Below are 15,305 nucleotides of genomic sequence, written 5' to 3'. Positions count from 1 at the left end.
TCCCTTGCACTCGGTGTCTGTCTGCACTGGAGTGTCCTGGCTGACTGACCTTGGCAGCTGCAGCCAGACTGCACGCTGCTTGGCATGGGGAGCCAGTGCAAAGGATCTGCTTGTTCCTCTTCGTCTGAGAGCTAGAGGGGTGACAAGGTTAGAGAGATGGTGGCATTCCCAAAGGGGTCGGAAAGGGTGCTTGTAATGAACGCACTAGGAAATGCTGGGGGGGGGTCCAACCCCATTTCCTCCTCCGGAGGCCGGGCTTTCTGGGAGGGCTGCCAGGGTGGAGCGGGGCGCTGACCTGGAGGACAGGGCCCTTCCTGGCAGGGCAGCCACACACCGACAGAAGCATTTGCAGCATCGAGGACGAAAATTGTTTTTTTTCCACGCCTTTTCGCAGCCCGGCACGCAAAAGGGCTGTGGGTGTTAGCGCTGTTACAGCGGGCCCGGCGCCTGGGGGGGCGGGAGGCCGAGACGCGGCCGGGCGAAGGGCTGCGGCCTCGGGGGGTTGCGGGGGCTCCCGCCCGGCCCGGGCTCACGCAGCTGCCGCGGGAAGCCCCGCCGCGGCCGCCAGGCGGCGCTGCGCCCCCGGCGCTGCCCGCCGCCGTCCGGGGCTCCCGGCCCGGCCCGGCCGCCGCTCGGCTGCGGGGGAAGCCAGGGCACCGGCGGGGCCGGCAGGCCGGGCCGACCCGGCCTCCCCTCCGCCCCCGGGGCAGCCGCTGACCGGCCGCCGGGGCCCCAGCGATGCCCTGCTCACCTGCAGCTGCAAAGAAACCACGGAAGAGGCCTGCCCTGCATAGGAGCTTCGGCCAGAGGCCATCGCCACCAGGCCACTGCCACGGCCTGCCTGCCACCGTGGCCTGGCCACCTCCATGGCCTGGCCACCGCCACAGCCTGACCACTGCCACGGCCTGGCCACCATGATTGCCCGGCTACCACTGTGGCCTAGCCACTGCCGCAGCCTGACTGCTGCCACAGCCTGGGCACCATGATTGCCTGGCCACCACTGTGGCTTAGCCACTGCCATGGCCTGGCTACCAGCCCGGCCTGGCCACTGCTGTGGCCTGCCCAGCACAATGACCCAGCTGTCACTGCAGCCTGCCCACCGCCATGGCCTGGCCACTGCCGTATCTTGGCCAGCGCAACAGCCTGGCCACCACCACAACCTGGAGCTGAGGAGTAGCGGGAGCTTGTGAACCCCTTCTGCCCTGACACCTCCAGCATGGGGGAAAGCTGCAGGCACTGGGGGGCTGTGGGTCTGTCCAGCTCCCCACGCTGCACTACCTGCTTGAGCCCCATGGGCTGGCAAGGAGCCTGGGGTCCCCCAGGGAGGACCCGGCCCCTGCCATTCCTGCCCCATCCCCTGGGCTGGGTGTCAGGCGAGGCCCTGCAAGGGAGCCCCCAAACATACTTTCTGCTGGAGCCCCAGCACTGGGTGCCACCTCTGTCGCAGGGCCCCCACATGTGACCGCCCTAGTCGGGGCTGCCCTGCTGTGTGGCCTGAGGAGAGTCCCCACATACGATCCCCAGGTGTGAGCCCCCAGCACAGCCCCCCCGTGTGAGCCCCGGGTTATTCCCCCAGGGGTGATTCCCCAGACGTTATTCTCAGGGCTGATCCCCAGGTGTGAGACCCCCCCGCAGGTGCATTCCCCCGCCGTGCCCCTCACGTGAGCCGCCCCAGGCGCGGCCCTCCCCCGGCCCCCGCCCGCGGGTCCCCCGCGCCCCCGGCGCGGCCGCTCCCGGCGGCCCCCGGGGCCGCGCCGCACCGCCCCCTCCGCCCGGCCGCGGCGCATGTGCCGTCCCGCCCCTCCCAGCGCGGCGCCCGCAGAGCGGCGGCGCCGAGCGGGCAGGCAGCATGAAGGACCGGACCGGGGAGCTGCGTGCCGTGAGTACCGGGGCGGCGCGGGGCTGCGGCCCCGGTAGGGTGGGCGGCGGCGACCAGCACCGTCCCGTCCCGCTGCTCCGGGGGCTCTTCGGGGGGGGGGGCCGGCGGCGGGGGGCTGGGGCCGGGAGCCCGTCCGCGACGAGGAGAGGGCCGGGGGGCTGGGCAGCCCTGGCGGGGGCGGTGCCGGCGCGGCCCCGGTCCTGCCCGGGCGGCGCCCCGAGACTTGCCGCGGGACCGCCCACCCGCTCTCGCGTCGCCCCCGGCCCGGCCATCAGCTCCCCCCACAGAGGTGTCGGGAAGTCTGTCCGGGGGTCCTGGGGCCCCACGGAGCGCGGCCGGAGCCTCCGCGGCCGCGGCCCCCGGTCTCCGCGGGGCCGCGGCCGTGCCCGCTCCCCGTGTAGGAATCGGGCCCTGCCGCGCGGCCCCCCCCCCCCCCCCCCGCGAGTGGCCGTGGGGGCTGGAGCGAACGCGGCCCTGCGCCTCGCTAGCGCTCCGGTGCCGTCTGGCGTCAGCGCTGCCCACGGGCTTTGCACGGACGTGCGTGTATCTGTCGTGCCGGGAGCGTTCCCGCTCGGGAGCCCTCTGCCGGGAGAGGACGTGGGGAAAAGGTGGTCTGGGGAGAGGTGTCTCCCCGAGCAGGACAAGGTACCCTGAGCAGAGAAATGGGAAAGGGAGCATAAATTGGTTCGTTAGGTCACTGTATACTGACGCAGTCACAAGTGGTCTAGACAGCCAGTCTTTTTTCCGGTGTAAAACCTTGTACCCCTTCTCCTTTCTCCTCTTGATTGCTATTTTTTTTTGTGTGTGTTTTCTTTGCTTTTGTTTTTTCTTTTCAGGCATCTGTATCTTGATGAATTTTTTTTTCAGTTAGAGTTGCTGTACAGATAGCTGTGTAAGGCAGTAGGTTGCTGAATGCTTTTAGTTGGTGCTGCCACTGAAGGACATCATCTCTCTTTTTCTGGTCCAGCCCCTTGCTTGTGCAGCCATGTGATGAACTGCCGAGGGGACTGATCTGGCTGAAAACTAACCCAGCCTTAATATCTGGCTAAAAACTAGCCCAGCCTTAATTTTTTTTTTTTTTTTTTTTAAATCTGGACTAGTTTGTGTGGAAGAGTCCTTGCACAGCAGGGATGTCATGGGGGCAAGAGTGTGCAAGCAGGGCAGGGGAAGGGTCTTTTCCTGTGGCTTCCTTAGACAGTGCTGGCTGCCTGATTTCAGCCTGTTGTTTTCTTCCCAGGTTGCCCTCTCTGGTCCTCGCCCATTTTGCTTTTTCATTCTTTTCAGTCTGCTGATGTCATCTGGCTAAGGAAAAGCCCAGAACTGCATAGCGTTTTAGGTGCAGTCTCACTGGTATGTGACACAGAAGCTGTTGCACTCTTGTATTTTGCCCAGCGACTGCCCACCTGCAGACAAAGCCTCCTTGGTGTGCTGCTCCTGGACTATGCTCTTCCTCCTCTGTCTCCTGCTACGTGAGCCTTGCGCATTCTGCAAGGCTGTGGCCAAATGCTGTAGAATCTCAGCTGTTCCCAGAGAAAAGATGTTCTCCAGCTTTCCTTGCTCCTGAAGTAACCTTGTGAAAGAAGAGCTAAATGAGATGAATGATGCCAGATACATTTATGTTTGTTATTGTTTGAAACCACCTTCAAAGTGGTGCAAACAGCTACATTGAGGTCAGCTGAGCGTTAACCTGGCATTTCACTGTACTCCTAAAAATAACCATTCTCAGCTTTGCTACTTTGGCTTGTGTACTATGTAGTGTGTTTTTTGCTAAGGCCAAGAGGTTTTTAGCATCTTTAGAGGAGCTGCACATTGGACACTGGATAAAACTCCAGCCTGTATTAATGTCCCAAGAGAACACCCAGCCTATCTGTCCACAGATGAAGTGGCCTTGGTTGCTCTGCCTTGTTTAGACTGGGCTACTGGGCAGTGAGAAGAGCAAGATTAGTGGGACTGAGGGCACTCAGAGTCACAGAAGACCCCTATGCTCGTTGGTTTTAGATGTTTGCAAGGGCTTAAGTGGTGGTTGTCAGTTAAAATGGCTCTTTGGGCTGCAAGCTTAGATGCAGGTTTGTTCAACAAGTAGCTGTGGCGGTTGAAGTTGTTACTGTCCTCTTGCTGCTCGTTGCCCCTTCTGCCAGAGTTTACTGTGGTAGAACAGCCTATGGAGGCACACCATGCCCTGCTGACATGGCTGCCGGCAGTGGTCCAGCTCTCAGCTTTCCCCTGGCTTGTGGCTAGGTTGTCTGGCCCACTGTAGCCATCCCTAAACACTGTGAGAAGGGTAGCTTGTACATCTCCCAGAGATCATGGTGAACTGTGCACAGCCTGGATCTTCCAGAGTGTCTTAAGTTCAAATCTTGCTTTAGGAGGGAGTGAATTAGATTGTAATGCTCTATTCTGTAGCCTATTCTAAGGTCTTGCTGTCACACCCATGCTAGCTTTACTTCTTTTCAAGATGTTTTTCTTTCACCACTGGATCTGATTAACTGTCTCTGGCACACAGGGACCAGATTGAAGGGAAGGAGAGAGCGTGTTGGAGAGAGGAGGCAGGTTTGAAGGGGACAGAGGTTCTGTTGTGCAATCTCTGCTGCCCCACCAGCCGAGGGGAGGGTATAACTTGCAAGAAGGGAGGGGAGTGATTGAAAAATAAAGGAAAGGGTAAGCCTAATAGTTGGGAGAACTTCTGATGTTGAGGCCAACCAAGTCTCTAGAGAGACCCCACTTGGATGGCTTAGTCTAGAAAATGTCAGAAATATGGATCTCTTTCATATTTCTGTGACGCCAGGATAGGGAAGCAGGGAGTCAGTATATATGCTTGAGGAGGAAGGGACTATATAAAGAAAAAAATGCACCCTTTCTGTTCAGCCAAAGTAATTGGAAAGCACCCAAGACAAGGGAGTCTTATCCATGTACAGTGCAAACTGTGAAATAAAATCAGAAAATAGGCTTTTTAATAATAATAGTAAAAACCAATCCCATGAATGTCCTGTTGGCAGCCAGTGTTGGCTGAGAAGTGATACTGCTAGGGTATTTTAAATCTTTCCATGTCTTTAAATATATTAAAAAAAAAAAGGCGCTTTAGCTTCTATTCTGCTGATGATCCTTATTCAGTGAAATTTCTATAGCTTAATGTGTAATGATTGTAAAGCCTGGAAGCGGGGTGGCCTCCTGCCTCTTGCATCTCCCTCCCTTGACTCCCTTCTCACCAGCATCACATCTTGCACATCTGCAGCAGCAGGGTGGCTACTGGGCATGTGCTGGGGACAGACCGTACCCACCGCACACATCCTGCGGGGTTTGCGCTGGGACTCCTGGGCACAACAGTTCAGATCTTGAGTGTCTGGTGCCCAGGAGATGAGTGAGCTCCACTGAGACGTGGTACAGGGAGTGCGTCACCCTGCAAGGAGGGCAGGGCTCCGGCCAGGTGTGAGGGCCTTGCAGGGTGTGTAGTGAGCTGGTCAGGGAGATGGCATGTTAAAGAAACACTTATTTACGGCCTTGCTGCTGCTGTTTACTTGGGAGGTGCGAGATTCTGTAATGAACCAAGTTTAGGGAATGTCTGGGTTTGTTTTTCCTGTGCTTGAGATCCGTTGTCTGTAGCCAGCCTCGTTAACAACCTGGGCTGGTTTCTTCTCATTTTAATATATCTTCTAAATTCTGCCAGTGAGGAGATTTTTTGTTGTTGTTATTTTTTAAAGCTTTATTGGAGCTAAGGAAGGGATGCAGGCTTTTTACTGCTGTGCAGAACAAGAGCTTCCCATCTTAATGGGATTTTTACAATGGTACTTGAAATTCAAAATGCTAATCTTGTGTCTTCTCTGAACCTTTGGACTCTGGTTGTTTTCAAACTCATTTTAACATATCTAGTGCCCTGGGGAGGGTGGCAATGTTCCCAGGCCTGCTCTAAACAGCCTTGGAACAGGAAACTTAGCTTGTGGCTGAAAATTTTACTCTCTTATGAAGAAAGAATGATTTGTGGACCTGGTCATGAAAGATGCCTGTATTGAGATCTATAGGGCTTTGCACTGAGCCTGTTGTAAGTAGTTGCTGTGTCCTGTTGAGATTAATAGGAGCAAACCTGTTTATCCTGAGCCTGGTTTTAGCCCTCTGCTTGAAGAGTGGAGAGTTGCTTCTGCCCCATAGGTTCTCTTACATTAAATTCTGGTGTGTGAGGATACCCTTGGTGAAAGGGGCAGCTGCTGACACAACCCTTCCCCCCCCCCCCCCCAAGCACACAGTCTAATGGAGCACAGTGCAAGCAACTGCTAGAGCCCTTCCCAGGCCTGTGCAGTACCAGCTTTGGGCTTTTTTTTTTTTTTAGGGTGCTTTTGGAGCAGCTTTGCAAGCCAAGTCCTTCCATTCTTGTGCTACCAGAGCTGGGATTTGTCCTCATATTTCTGAGCTGGAATAACTGAGGAAATGAGCTCAGCCTTGCTGTGTGAATAGATTCAAAGTGACACCTGCTAGGTCAATCCCAGAGACTTTTTGGTCTCCTGGAGGAAATGCATCCTTTCCACAGACAGAGCTCCATTTTGTCTAAACAGGTGGTTCTCTAGGATCCCTGCGCTCCTGACAGCACCAGCACAAGTCCCAGCTGTTGGGGCAGAGACCATGTTGGTGACAGCACCATGTGTGCACAGACGAGTGTGGCACACTGCATTGTCACCGTGCCTTGTAGTGTGGAGTGGCAGAGGCAGGGAAAGCCTGCAGCGGCCTCACTGTTCAGGAGTGGTGGGCAAAAAGGCAGTTTTCAGGCAGTCGCTGGTGTAAAGCTCAAGCGATGGCTGTTTTAGGAGATGGACGTCAGGATGGTTTCTCTAACCCCACTGCTGCTCCCTTTATCAGGCTAGCGTTGCCACACAGGCTGGCCTGTGTTGGTGTGTTACCACCACTGAATACGGATGTGAAGGAATTGCGTTTGCTGACGTGATGCTGGCCATGACTTTGCAGTCGGTGCAGCGCTGCTTTCATCAGCGTTAGCTGACGCAGCACTGGTCTGGCCTGTTGAGTGCTGGCAAGCTGCGACCCGATGCTCGCTGCTTCTGTCGCCCAGTGTCGGCAGTACCCTGGGAGCGGCAAGGGCTCCTCTGGGCCTGGGGGGGGGCTGGTTTTGCACCATTTGTTTTTCAGATGCTGGGCAGATGCCGGAGCCTGGTGGGTTTAGCAATAAGATGGAGTGTCCCCCATGCCTCTGACAGTGAGGAGGCTGTGCTCCGTCCTCCTTTTTGTAGTGCGGTGCCAACCTTCGGAAGGCTTGGTGTTCAGCGAGGGGTGAACCCAGGCTCAGCGAGACTGAGCTGCAGGACTATAGCTATGACTGAGCACACATAAGATTAGAGGCAGAGTCTCGACGGCTGCTCAGCACCTGCGGTGCCTCTCCCAGCAGCTCTGCTGCAGAAAGTGGCCATGCTCTACAGCTGCTTCTGCCTCAGCCCAGGCCTGGATTGTAGATTTGACCCCTTTGGTGTTTTCTGTGCATCCAGAGCAGAGCTGGAACAGGTGTCTGCTTGCTACAGCTCTGGTGGCAGGTGCACTACAGTGGGGTGCAACACCATCTCTGTGAGTGATGGTGAGTCACCTCTGTCTTATCGAGTCTTCTGCAGACTCTCCTTTTGAGATTGGCTACTGCTGGGTCCCTTTCCCAAACTTCCCCAAAACAACCTCTCTTGGCTGAAACTGTCCCCCTGCAGTGTCTTGTTGCAGAGGAGGGATGGGAGGAAAATTTTCTGAAAAATAATTTGTTTTGCTTTTGGAAGTGTCTTGAAACTGCTTCTCCCTGTGCTCCAGGCACCAAAACTTCTTGATTTAGTCTATCCTTGTGCTGTTCTCTCTAAACCTTCAGGATAGCTAGTACAAGGGGATACTGAATTATAAAGAGCCATCAGTTTATGAGGATGGGGAAAGAGTCTGAAGCTCTGCTGAATGTGCGAGGACTTTGCTGTCCTGTGTCAGCAGGGGCAAAACATAAAGGATGTCGCAGGGCTGTGAGACCAGAGATGATGCACGCATGCTGGACTGCAAGAGTCTGGTCCATGTTACTTTGTCCTGTGTGTGAGATGACAGCTCCATTTGTGGGAGACTTGAGTTCCCAGGGTATAAAATGGGTCCAAATAGCAAAATAATTATGAAAGATGTGTTGAAAAAGAGCGAAGGAGGTGAGAAATATGTTCAAATATCAGATCATGAAAGTGGCATTTGGAAATTCCTGGTCCCTGATCACTGGGTGCCTTGTTTTTTGGGTTTATTATTGTTGTTATTTTGATTTAATTCTCTATGGTTGCTTCCCCATTTCTGCAGAAATGAAAAGGTGCCAAGGAACTGCAGACTGCTGTGAGACAACAGTCTGTGCCAAGAGGTGGAAATTTCAAGGAGACATTTGGACTGGGAAGGGAGTAGTGGGTTTGTAACTGCACACCCTGATGGTTTAGGTCGGGATTGCTCATCCCTGGAGGAATTCCACAAATTTGGCATTACACACAACTAAGAAATGTGTGACTGGATGTTCAAGCAGACAGGACTCTGCTATGAACCCAGCCAATTAGCAGAAGATCCAAGAGTTACAAATTTTTGGTGGCTGTATTAGCCTCTTGCCTCTAATTGGGCTGGGAAAGACCGTTTATCGGTTGACAGATCCTTTCCCTGTTTCCTACCAAAATGTGTTTGCCGGATGTCTTATTTTGCAATTACGTGATCCAGGGGAAACGTTCCTTAAGATGCTTAAGTAGATATTGCCTAAATAGCACATTCAGGTGCTGTGGAGACAGATTTGGCAAGGAGAGCATGCTTACGGGATAGAGTCCAGGCCTAACAGATTTCAGCGTTGGCAGAAGTTTCCCCAGTGTGACAAGGACCTTCCTTAGGAATGGTATCAGAAGGAGAAGAAAAGCAGTTTGTACCCAGATAGAAATATAAATGACCCACTTACCAGAGGGAGGTGGGAGAGGAGAATGCCATTTTTGATGGGGTTTCTTCTCTCAGTTCAGAGCTGCAGTTTGATCCCGTGGTGAGGGTGACTTGTTCAGGTATTGGTCCCTGTCAAGCGTTAACCCATTTGGCTCTGCTGTTAGGACGTGAATTCTTGCTGATGGGTTTGTTGCTTCCTTCTATGGCTGCAAAGGCTTTTAGAGCCACTCGAGGTTCAGCAGCATGAACCTTATGGGTACGTTTACTTGCTGAGTGGAACCAGTCACGTATTTAAAGTTAAACATGAGGAGGTGTTTGTAAGATCAAAGCTTCAATTGTTGCTTGTAACCTACAGCAGTGTATAATGGGTTTTTCAAGTTTCTGGTGATCTTTTGTTTGGGTCTAAAACCTTATCGTGCTTAAACAGGTATTAATTGAGAATAATTCTTCAGCAGCTAAAGAGTTACTCTTTAGGCCTTGTTTTCATTTCCCATCATGTGCCCTTTCTGAGTAAGGGGCTGAGGCCCAAACCACAGTAGTTGCTTGGTAAGGTCTTAACTGGAAAGCCCCAGAGACAGGTGATGCGTTGTAGTCTGCCATCCAGCATGTCTGTGATGCTTTTATTGTTAGCAGAAGATGATTTGCAAAATTGGGTGCAGTAGTTCTTCCTGAGCTTGCCACATAAATGGGAAAGAGTTGGGAACAAAGCAAGCCCTGCTTTTGCAGGTCTTGCAAAAAGAAATTCTGCAGAAACTATTGAAATGACTGTGCAGAGTACTTTCCTTGTGAGCCTGTCACTTCTTTTAAACAGGAGCAGCTACTTTGATATGCGCTTCTCTGGAGATGTCCGTGTATTTGTGCAACACCATCATTCACCCCCAGCAGGCTGCAAACTCCCAGTTTCTGTCTGCTTTGTGTCCTGTTGTCAAGCATTGCCTTCTGCCTGTGGGAGTTGTGGGTAGGTGTGTGTTAAAAAATAAAAAGAGAAAGATAGATAGAGGACAGCACCAGGTTTGGCTGTGTGGAGCCACCTACTTCTCTTTTCTGCAGCAACTGAAACATCCTGGGGGGACTAAGTTACAAATTACAACTTGGAACAAGACCTTGCTCCAACTCTTGTCATTAATAATACAGTGCTGCTCTTGCAGATGATTTCTCTCTTCTGGGCACAATTGTGAAGTCGACCAAAATTGTTCCTTTTAGCAGGAGTTGTGTGCCTTTGTGCTTCATCTGGGCAGTGGGGTTTTTGTATAGCACAGTGTTACCAACCCCAAGTATTCAGAACTCACTGTTGATGCTGAAAATCATGTTTTGTCTTTTTTTTTTTTTTAATACTGGGTTCTTTTAGTTTTTAACCCTCTTGGTTGCATGTCATGCTTTCAAGCTCTTCTATTCAACCAAAAAGGATCACATAAATAATTCGGTCTCACTTCTTCTCCCAGCCTGCGCAGGAGATGAGGTGGTCACATGGCAGGTGACAGCCATCTACTCAGTTTTACGTGTCTATAGTGTTTACAGCTCCATGATCTAGTTGTGCAGACTCTATAGTCAGTGGAAAGAAAAGGGCACCACTAAACCCGGTAGGTATTAGTCGTGTCCCAGGAAGTACTGCATTTTAGCTCGTATTTATGGCTGACTGGATGAGAGTCCAAGGGCAGAGTGGGACCTGCGAATCATCTGCGACTGTCAAGAGAGGCTTCAGCAGATGCTTGTGAGGGATGGAGGAACCAAGCTAGAAGCTTAAAAGCCTCAAGACGCAGAGGTCTGCTTTTGAGGGGTGAATTTTGCAATGAGAGGTGACCAAATGTTTCTCTGGTTCCTTTTTGGTCATGCTGCCCCTCCTGCTGCTGGCAGAGGGCTGCTGGACCTTGCCCTGGCAGCATGTGTGGGCACTGCTTGCCTGGGAAGGGATGACGTTTGCCTCGCACCCTGGGGCCACGGGATGGCTGCAGCAGCCTGTAGCTCTCCACTTCTAGTGCCCCGTGCGACCTGCTCATGAGGGAAGGTGAAAACTCGTGCTGCTGCAAGCAGTGTGAAGTTGGCCCTGCTTCGGTGAAGTCACACGGTTAAAAAGGTAGTGACTTCTGAAAAACTGGTTTCGTGGGATCTGAGGAGCTGCTGAAAGGATGATGCTCTGGAAAGATGTGTCTGAAGTCAGGAGTAACTGTTGCTGACTTTGGACAGCTTGTAGCCATCTCCTCCCCTGTGGCAGTGTCTGTGTCTCTGGGGCAAGTTAGCTGTTTCACTTGTTCCCTAGCAGCCTCTGGAAAATGGGAGGAGATGAAACATGGGTGATTCCTTGTACCCTGAGGGTTCTTCCGCCATGCATGGAGAACAGTGTGTGTGGGATGAAGAGCTGGCTGCTGCTCAACCTTATCAGAGGCTTCTCCTTTTCCTTTAAATCCTTAGTCCTTTCCCAGCATTTTAAGTCAAAGATGACAACATACTTAGACACTAAAATCAAACATTTGCTTGTTAACCCACAAGTGAGGAAAGGATCATTATATTCGCTTAAAGAAGAGAACCTGGATTTTGTGCTCTGCCTCCAGCTTGGGGTTGCCCTGATGGGAGGAGATGCTGGTGGGTTGCTCTGTCAGTCCTGGTTTGGCAGAGCACATTGAGACCTGTGTGTCCTTGCTGCTTGGGGCTTGCTCTTGTGCCAGGGTTGGTGTGCTCTGGCTGGACTGTCTCTACTTCAGCGCTGTGGCTCTTCTACCCTAGGAGTATGCGGTCTGCTGCCCCGTGGTGCTGAGTGGACTTCCACCAAAGGAGCATCAGTAGGATGTAGCGTAAGATAGCTGATTTGACCTAGAGCAAGCCTGTGCAGAGCCTGTGGCGATTGCCATGGCAGGCAGTGACTGGCCCTGACCCTAACAGGGGACACAAGACCTGCGATGGAAGGGGCACCTCTTTCCTTGTCTGGATCTGCACTGGCATGGTCCTTGGGGGTGATGGATGAAGGAGGATGGTGAGCCCTGGGGTCACAGCAGTGTCTGCTGGAAAACTCTAGGTCAAATATCACAGGGGTTTTGCAATGCCACTGAAGTCAGTGTGAATTTTAAAATACCCTTTGCTTCTTGAAACTTGATGCCACACAGTGTGTAGTTAGAAAAATAATGAGACATTGCGTTTATAAGCCATATACCCGGTGCACAGCAAACGTATCTAAAACATTGGAGCCAAAGGGATTTAGACTAGTTCCCGTTGTTTTAATTGCAAGTGTCTTTGTCTTTGTGTGAGCTGCTCAGATGCAATACAAATGTTTGTTTTGCTACATATCTCCTTAGTTAACAAGATTTCTCAGGAAATATGCAAAATTATCACTATAGGCAGAACATGTACAGTAAGGCTCATTAAGCTGAGTACTGTGATAAATTGCTACTTCCAGAAAATTACGTATATTAACAGAAAGGAGGAGAGTAAGCAGAAGTGTAAGACCAGGAAAGACAGTGTGCAATAAGGTACTGGCTCCAGATGGCTGTGGAAGGTTACCTAAACCAACAAGTGAGAAAGGAAGTCTGAATGTCCTTTGACCATGGAGTCTGAAGGATAATTTTTAAAGCAAATGCATGAGGAAGGGAAGAGAAGGACAGCTTAGGAAACAGAACAATGCAGTGTAAATACCAAGCCAGGCATAAAGAGGCATAAGGGCAAGGGGACCATTTTTAGAAAGAAATGTAAAGAGGTGCAACTCTGGAAGCACAAGGTATTGAAAGGCTTGCTGAGCAGAAGGGCTATGGTAAATAGCAAATACGATGTGTCGCAAACTCCCTGTGTGTTTTGATTAAGTTAGTGGAGTGGTTGGTAATGGTGATTTGTGCAGAATGAGTTCTCATGGAGAGCACAGTACAAATGAGGGGAAATAAACCCATGGCAAAAAGTGTATTTGTCATTCTGTTTTGGAGACTTTTGGGAGCCCAGGAAGAGCGCTGTGATTTTAAGAAGATTATTTGGCTTGGTCAGGAGCTGCTGGTGGTCCATGTGGGTGCTGGCACTGCATGGGCTGCTGTGGTCAGTGGGAGGTAGTGGTGGCTCGCCTCCCTTGCACTCCTGAGGCTTGCTCAGCTTGTTCCCCAGTGACACTGCAACAGCATACCCCAAAGGAGGGTCTGGGGGGATGGTCCCATGGCTGTCCCTAAAGCAAGAGAGGTTACTTGTGTCCTATGTCAGCCAGCAGCTTGGGATGTTAATCCCATTGACACATTTGGATCAAGCAATGGGCCAATTTCTAGGCTGATAATGAGGTATAATGCTGGGTGCGTGGAAGGCCTTTTGTCTGAGACACAAGCCTTCATGTCCTGCCCTGCCTTCTAGATGGGAAAAAAGTTTGCTTGTTGCAAACTAAGGACAGGCTGTGGCATGCAAGTTGTCCAAGTGCCTGCATTTCCAAAGAGGGGAGGCAGGTGAAGATCTGAAACCAGAAAGGACCTCGCTGTTGTTCCTGGAGAAGTGGAGTGTCTATAAAAGCTGGCAGGTCACGTCATGAAGAAAGTTTCTTTGAGTTCTTAAGTTTGCAGGACTGACTTTGTCCATGTGCATACTGTTCCAGGTGACTGGCTTAACATGGAGACCAAGCATCCTTTGGATTTGGTCTATGATAAGTGGATTCATTGTGACTTTCTTCAGTTACTGCACTCATCTTCCTTGAGCATCATATCTGTGTTGTCTAGTTGGGATTTTGTAAATAAATGTTTTTCTTTGCTTTTGTTTAACCTGCCTTGAATTAGGGAGATAGTTAAGGTAACTGGTGATGATCAGGGTGTTGTATCTGTATGTGGTGATGACCCGTGAAATGATACTCTCTGAAAATTTCCAGTGGAGCTGCTGACCTCTGTATAGCAAATTTGATCCTTCTGACAGTAGGCCTCCTTTTCTTGGTTGTTCTCATTTTCCACGTGTGCATCTGTCTCTATTTCATTGTTGCTGCTGTAGTTAATCAAAGAAAGAAGAGGTGGACTGACAGATTCAAGTCTGTCCAGCCTGAAAGAAAAAGGCTTATTTTTAGGCAGAAACATCTTCCTTTAGGTTTTAGATCTCATAATTGCCAAGCTGTAATGTTTAGGTACTGGTGTTGCCAGTGGGAGAAGGATGAAGCTTGTCCGGATCCTTTTGGTAAACTTGAAGCTGGTGGAAAGCTTTCTTAGTAGTGAACATTAAGAGCTGATTTAGTTCACATGGTGAAGTGCCTTCAGCAATTGCTTGAAATGACTTGTGTGGCAAAAGTCACTGACCTTCTCAGACCTGAGAAGGCATGTGTATGACCTTTTAAAGAGGGATAATTAATTCACTACAAGAATAACTGAAGGTGTTCAATACTAAATCTACCCATGAATTTTTCTGGGCTCTACAGCCAGCCTTTCAGAGAAAGACAAGGCACTCCTTTGCTGTCTCAGATAGCAGCACCAATATTTTTAGGCATCTTTTTCTGCTAAACGCAAGGACGGCAGCGCAGCAAACTCCAAAGAGAAAGAATCCTATACAATGTTTTTGAAAGACGAACCAAACAACTCTTCTGCTTTTTGCACCAAGCTTGTAGCTTCAGTTTGGACAGAAAATATGAAGACATTGAACCATGCACGACCAATCCACCTTTTTTTCCTGGAACTGGCTCTCAGGCTTTCTTTGCTTCTGCGTGCTGATCACTGCTGGCAGGTTGCACATCTCTCCAGATGCATCTCAGGTCATTGCAGTCTGATGTTATGCACTCATGCCTGTGCTTGAGACCCTGCTGTTGCAGACCTCCTCAGTAATCTGTTTCACAAACTTATTAGGATCTCTTTTAAAAAAGTTGTTTTCCTCTGCTGCTGTTGGGAAGTTGTAGGACCACAGTCCTTACTGGATTATAAAATTCCAGCTCTCCTGCTTAAAATTGTTAATGAGGCATTTAACACTCATTTGTTCTTATGCTGGTGTTTTTCTTTAGCTGAAACAGGTTTTCCTCTTCCCTGCTGCTTATTCCTCTGACATGTACAAAATCATTATGTTGCCTCTCAGCTTTCACTTTGTTGCATATATTGGAACAAAACCAACCTGTATAACATCAAAATCCCCTGCAAAATGGAACTAAGCTTGCTCCATAAGATTTTTCTGTTAATAGTGCGATATTTCAGGTTCAAGCGGATGCTTACAGATCCTGGTTTATTTTCACGAGGACTAACTACAAGAAAAAATTTTTGTTCACGTCAGGGTGTGAATTTTCAGATGTTTATTTTTTGATCTTGACTGTTTTTTCCATCATACAGTACTTTTGAGGTGGTGTCTATGGCAATTTTTCTAGTATTGAGTCTTTCTTTTTGTCTGCCATTGCTTTCAGGCATTCCATCAAGTCCTGTCAGACTGCCAGTTTGCAGTGTATGAAATGACTGTTCATTTCACTTTCCAGAAAACATTTTAGCTTTGCTTTCTGGAGGATTAATGTCTCTTTTGGATGGTGATAGGTTTTCTCTAGGATCTATACAAGATCTGAGCACCCAAGAAATTTCATTAACATGTTTATAGCCAGTATAATCTGTCTTGAAGGATG

The 15,305-nt window shown here is 50.5% G+C and overlaps 1 protein-coding gene across 2 annotated transcripts in view; it reads left to right on the top strand.

Moving 5' to 3' along the window:
• The first annotated feature begins 1,804 nt into the window (after positions 1-1,804).
• The window catches only part of STX1A (syntaxin 1A), a 127,997-nt gene continuing 114,496 nt past the window's right edge, over positions 1,805-15,305 (top strand). For both annotated transcript variants that reach the window (XM_067309797.1, XM_067309796.1), the window contains exon 1: positions 1,805-1,879. In XM_067309797.1, coding sequence (XP_067165898.1) covers positions 1,850-1,879 — 30 coding nt within the window. In that variant the 5' untranslated portion in view covers positions 1,805-1,849. The remainder of the gene's footprint in view (positions 1,880-15,305) is intronic.

Source organism: Apteryx mantelli, chromosome 22, assembly GCF_036417845.1.
Source record: "Apteryx mantelli isolate bAptMan1 chromosome 22, bAptMan1.hap1, whole genome shotgun sequence".
Lineage (NCBI taxonomy): Eukaryota > Metazoa > Chordata > Aves > Apterygiformes > Apterygidae > Apteryx > Apteryx mantelli.
Note: the sequence above shows the minus strand (reverse complement) of the source record. Positions and strands in the feature narration are given on the sequence as shown.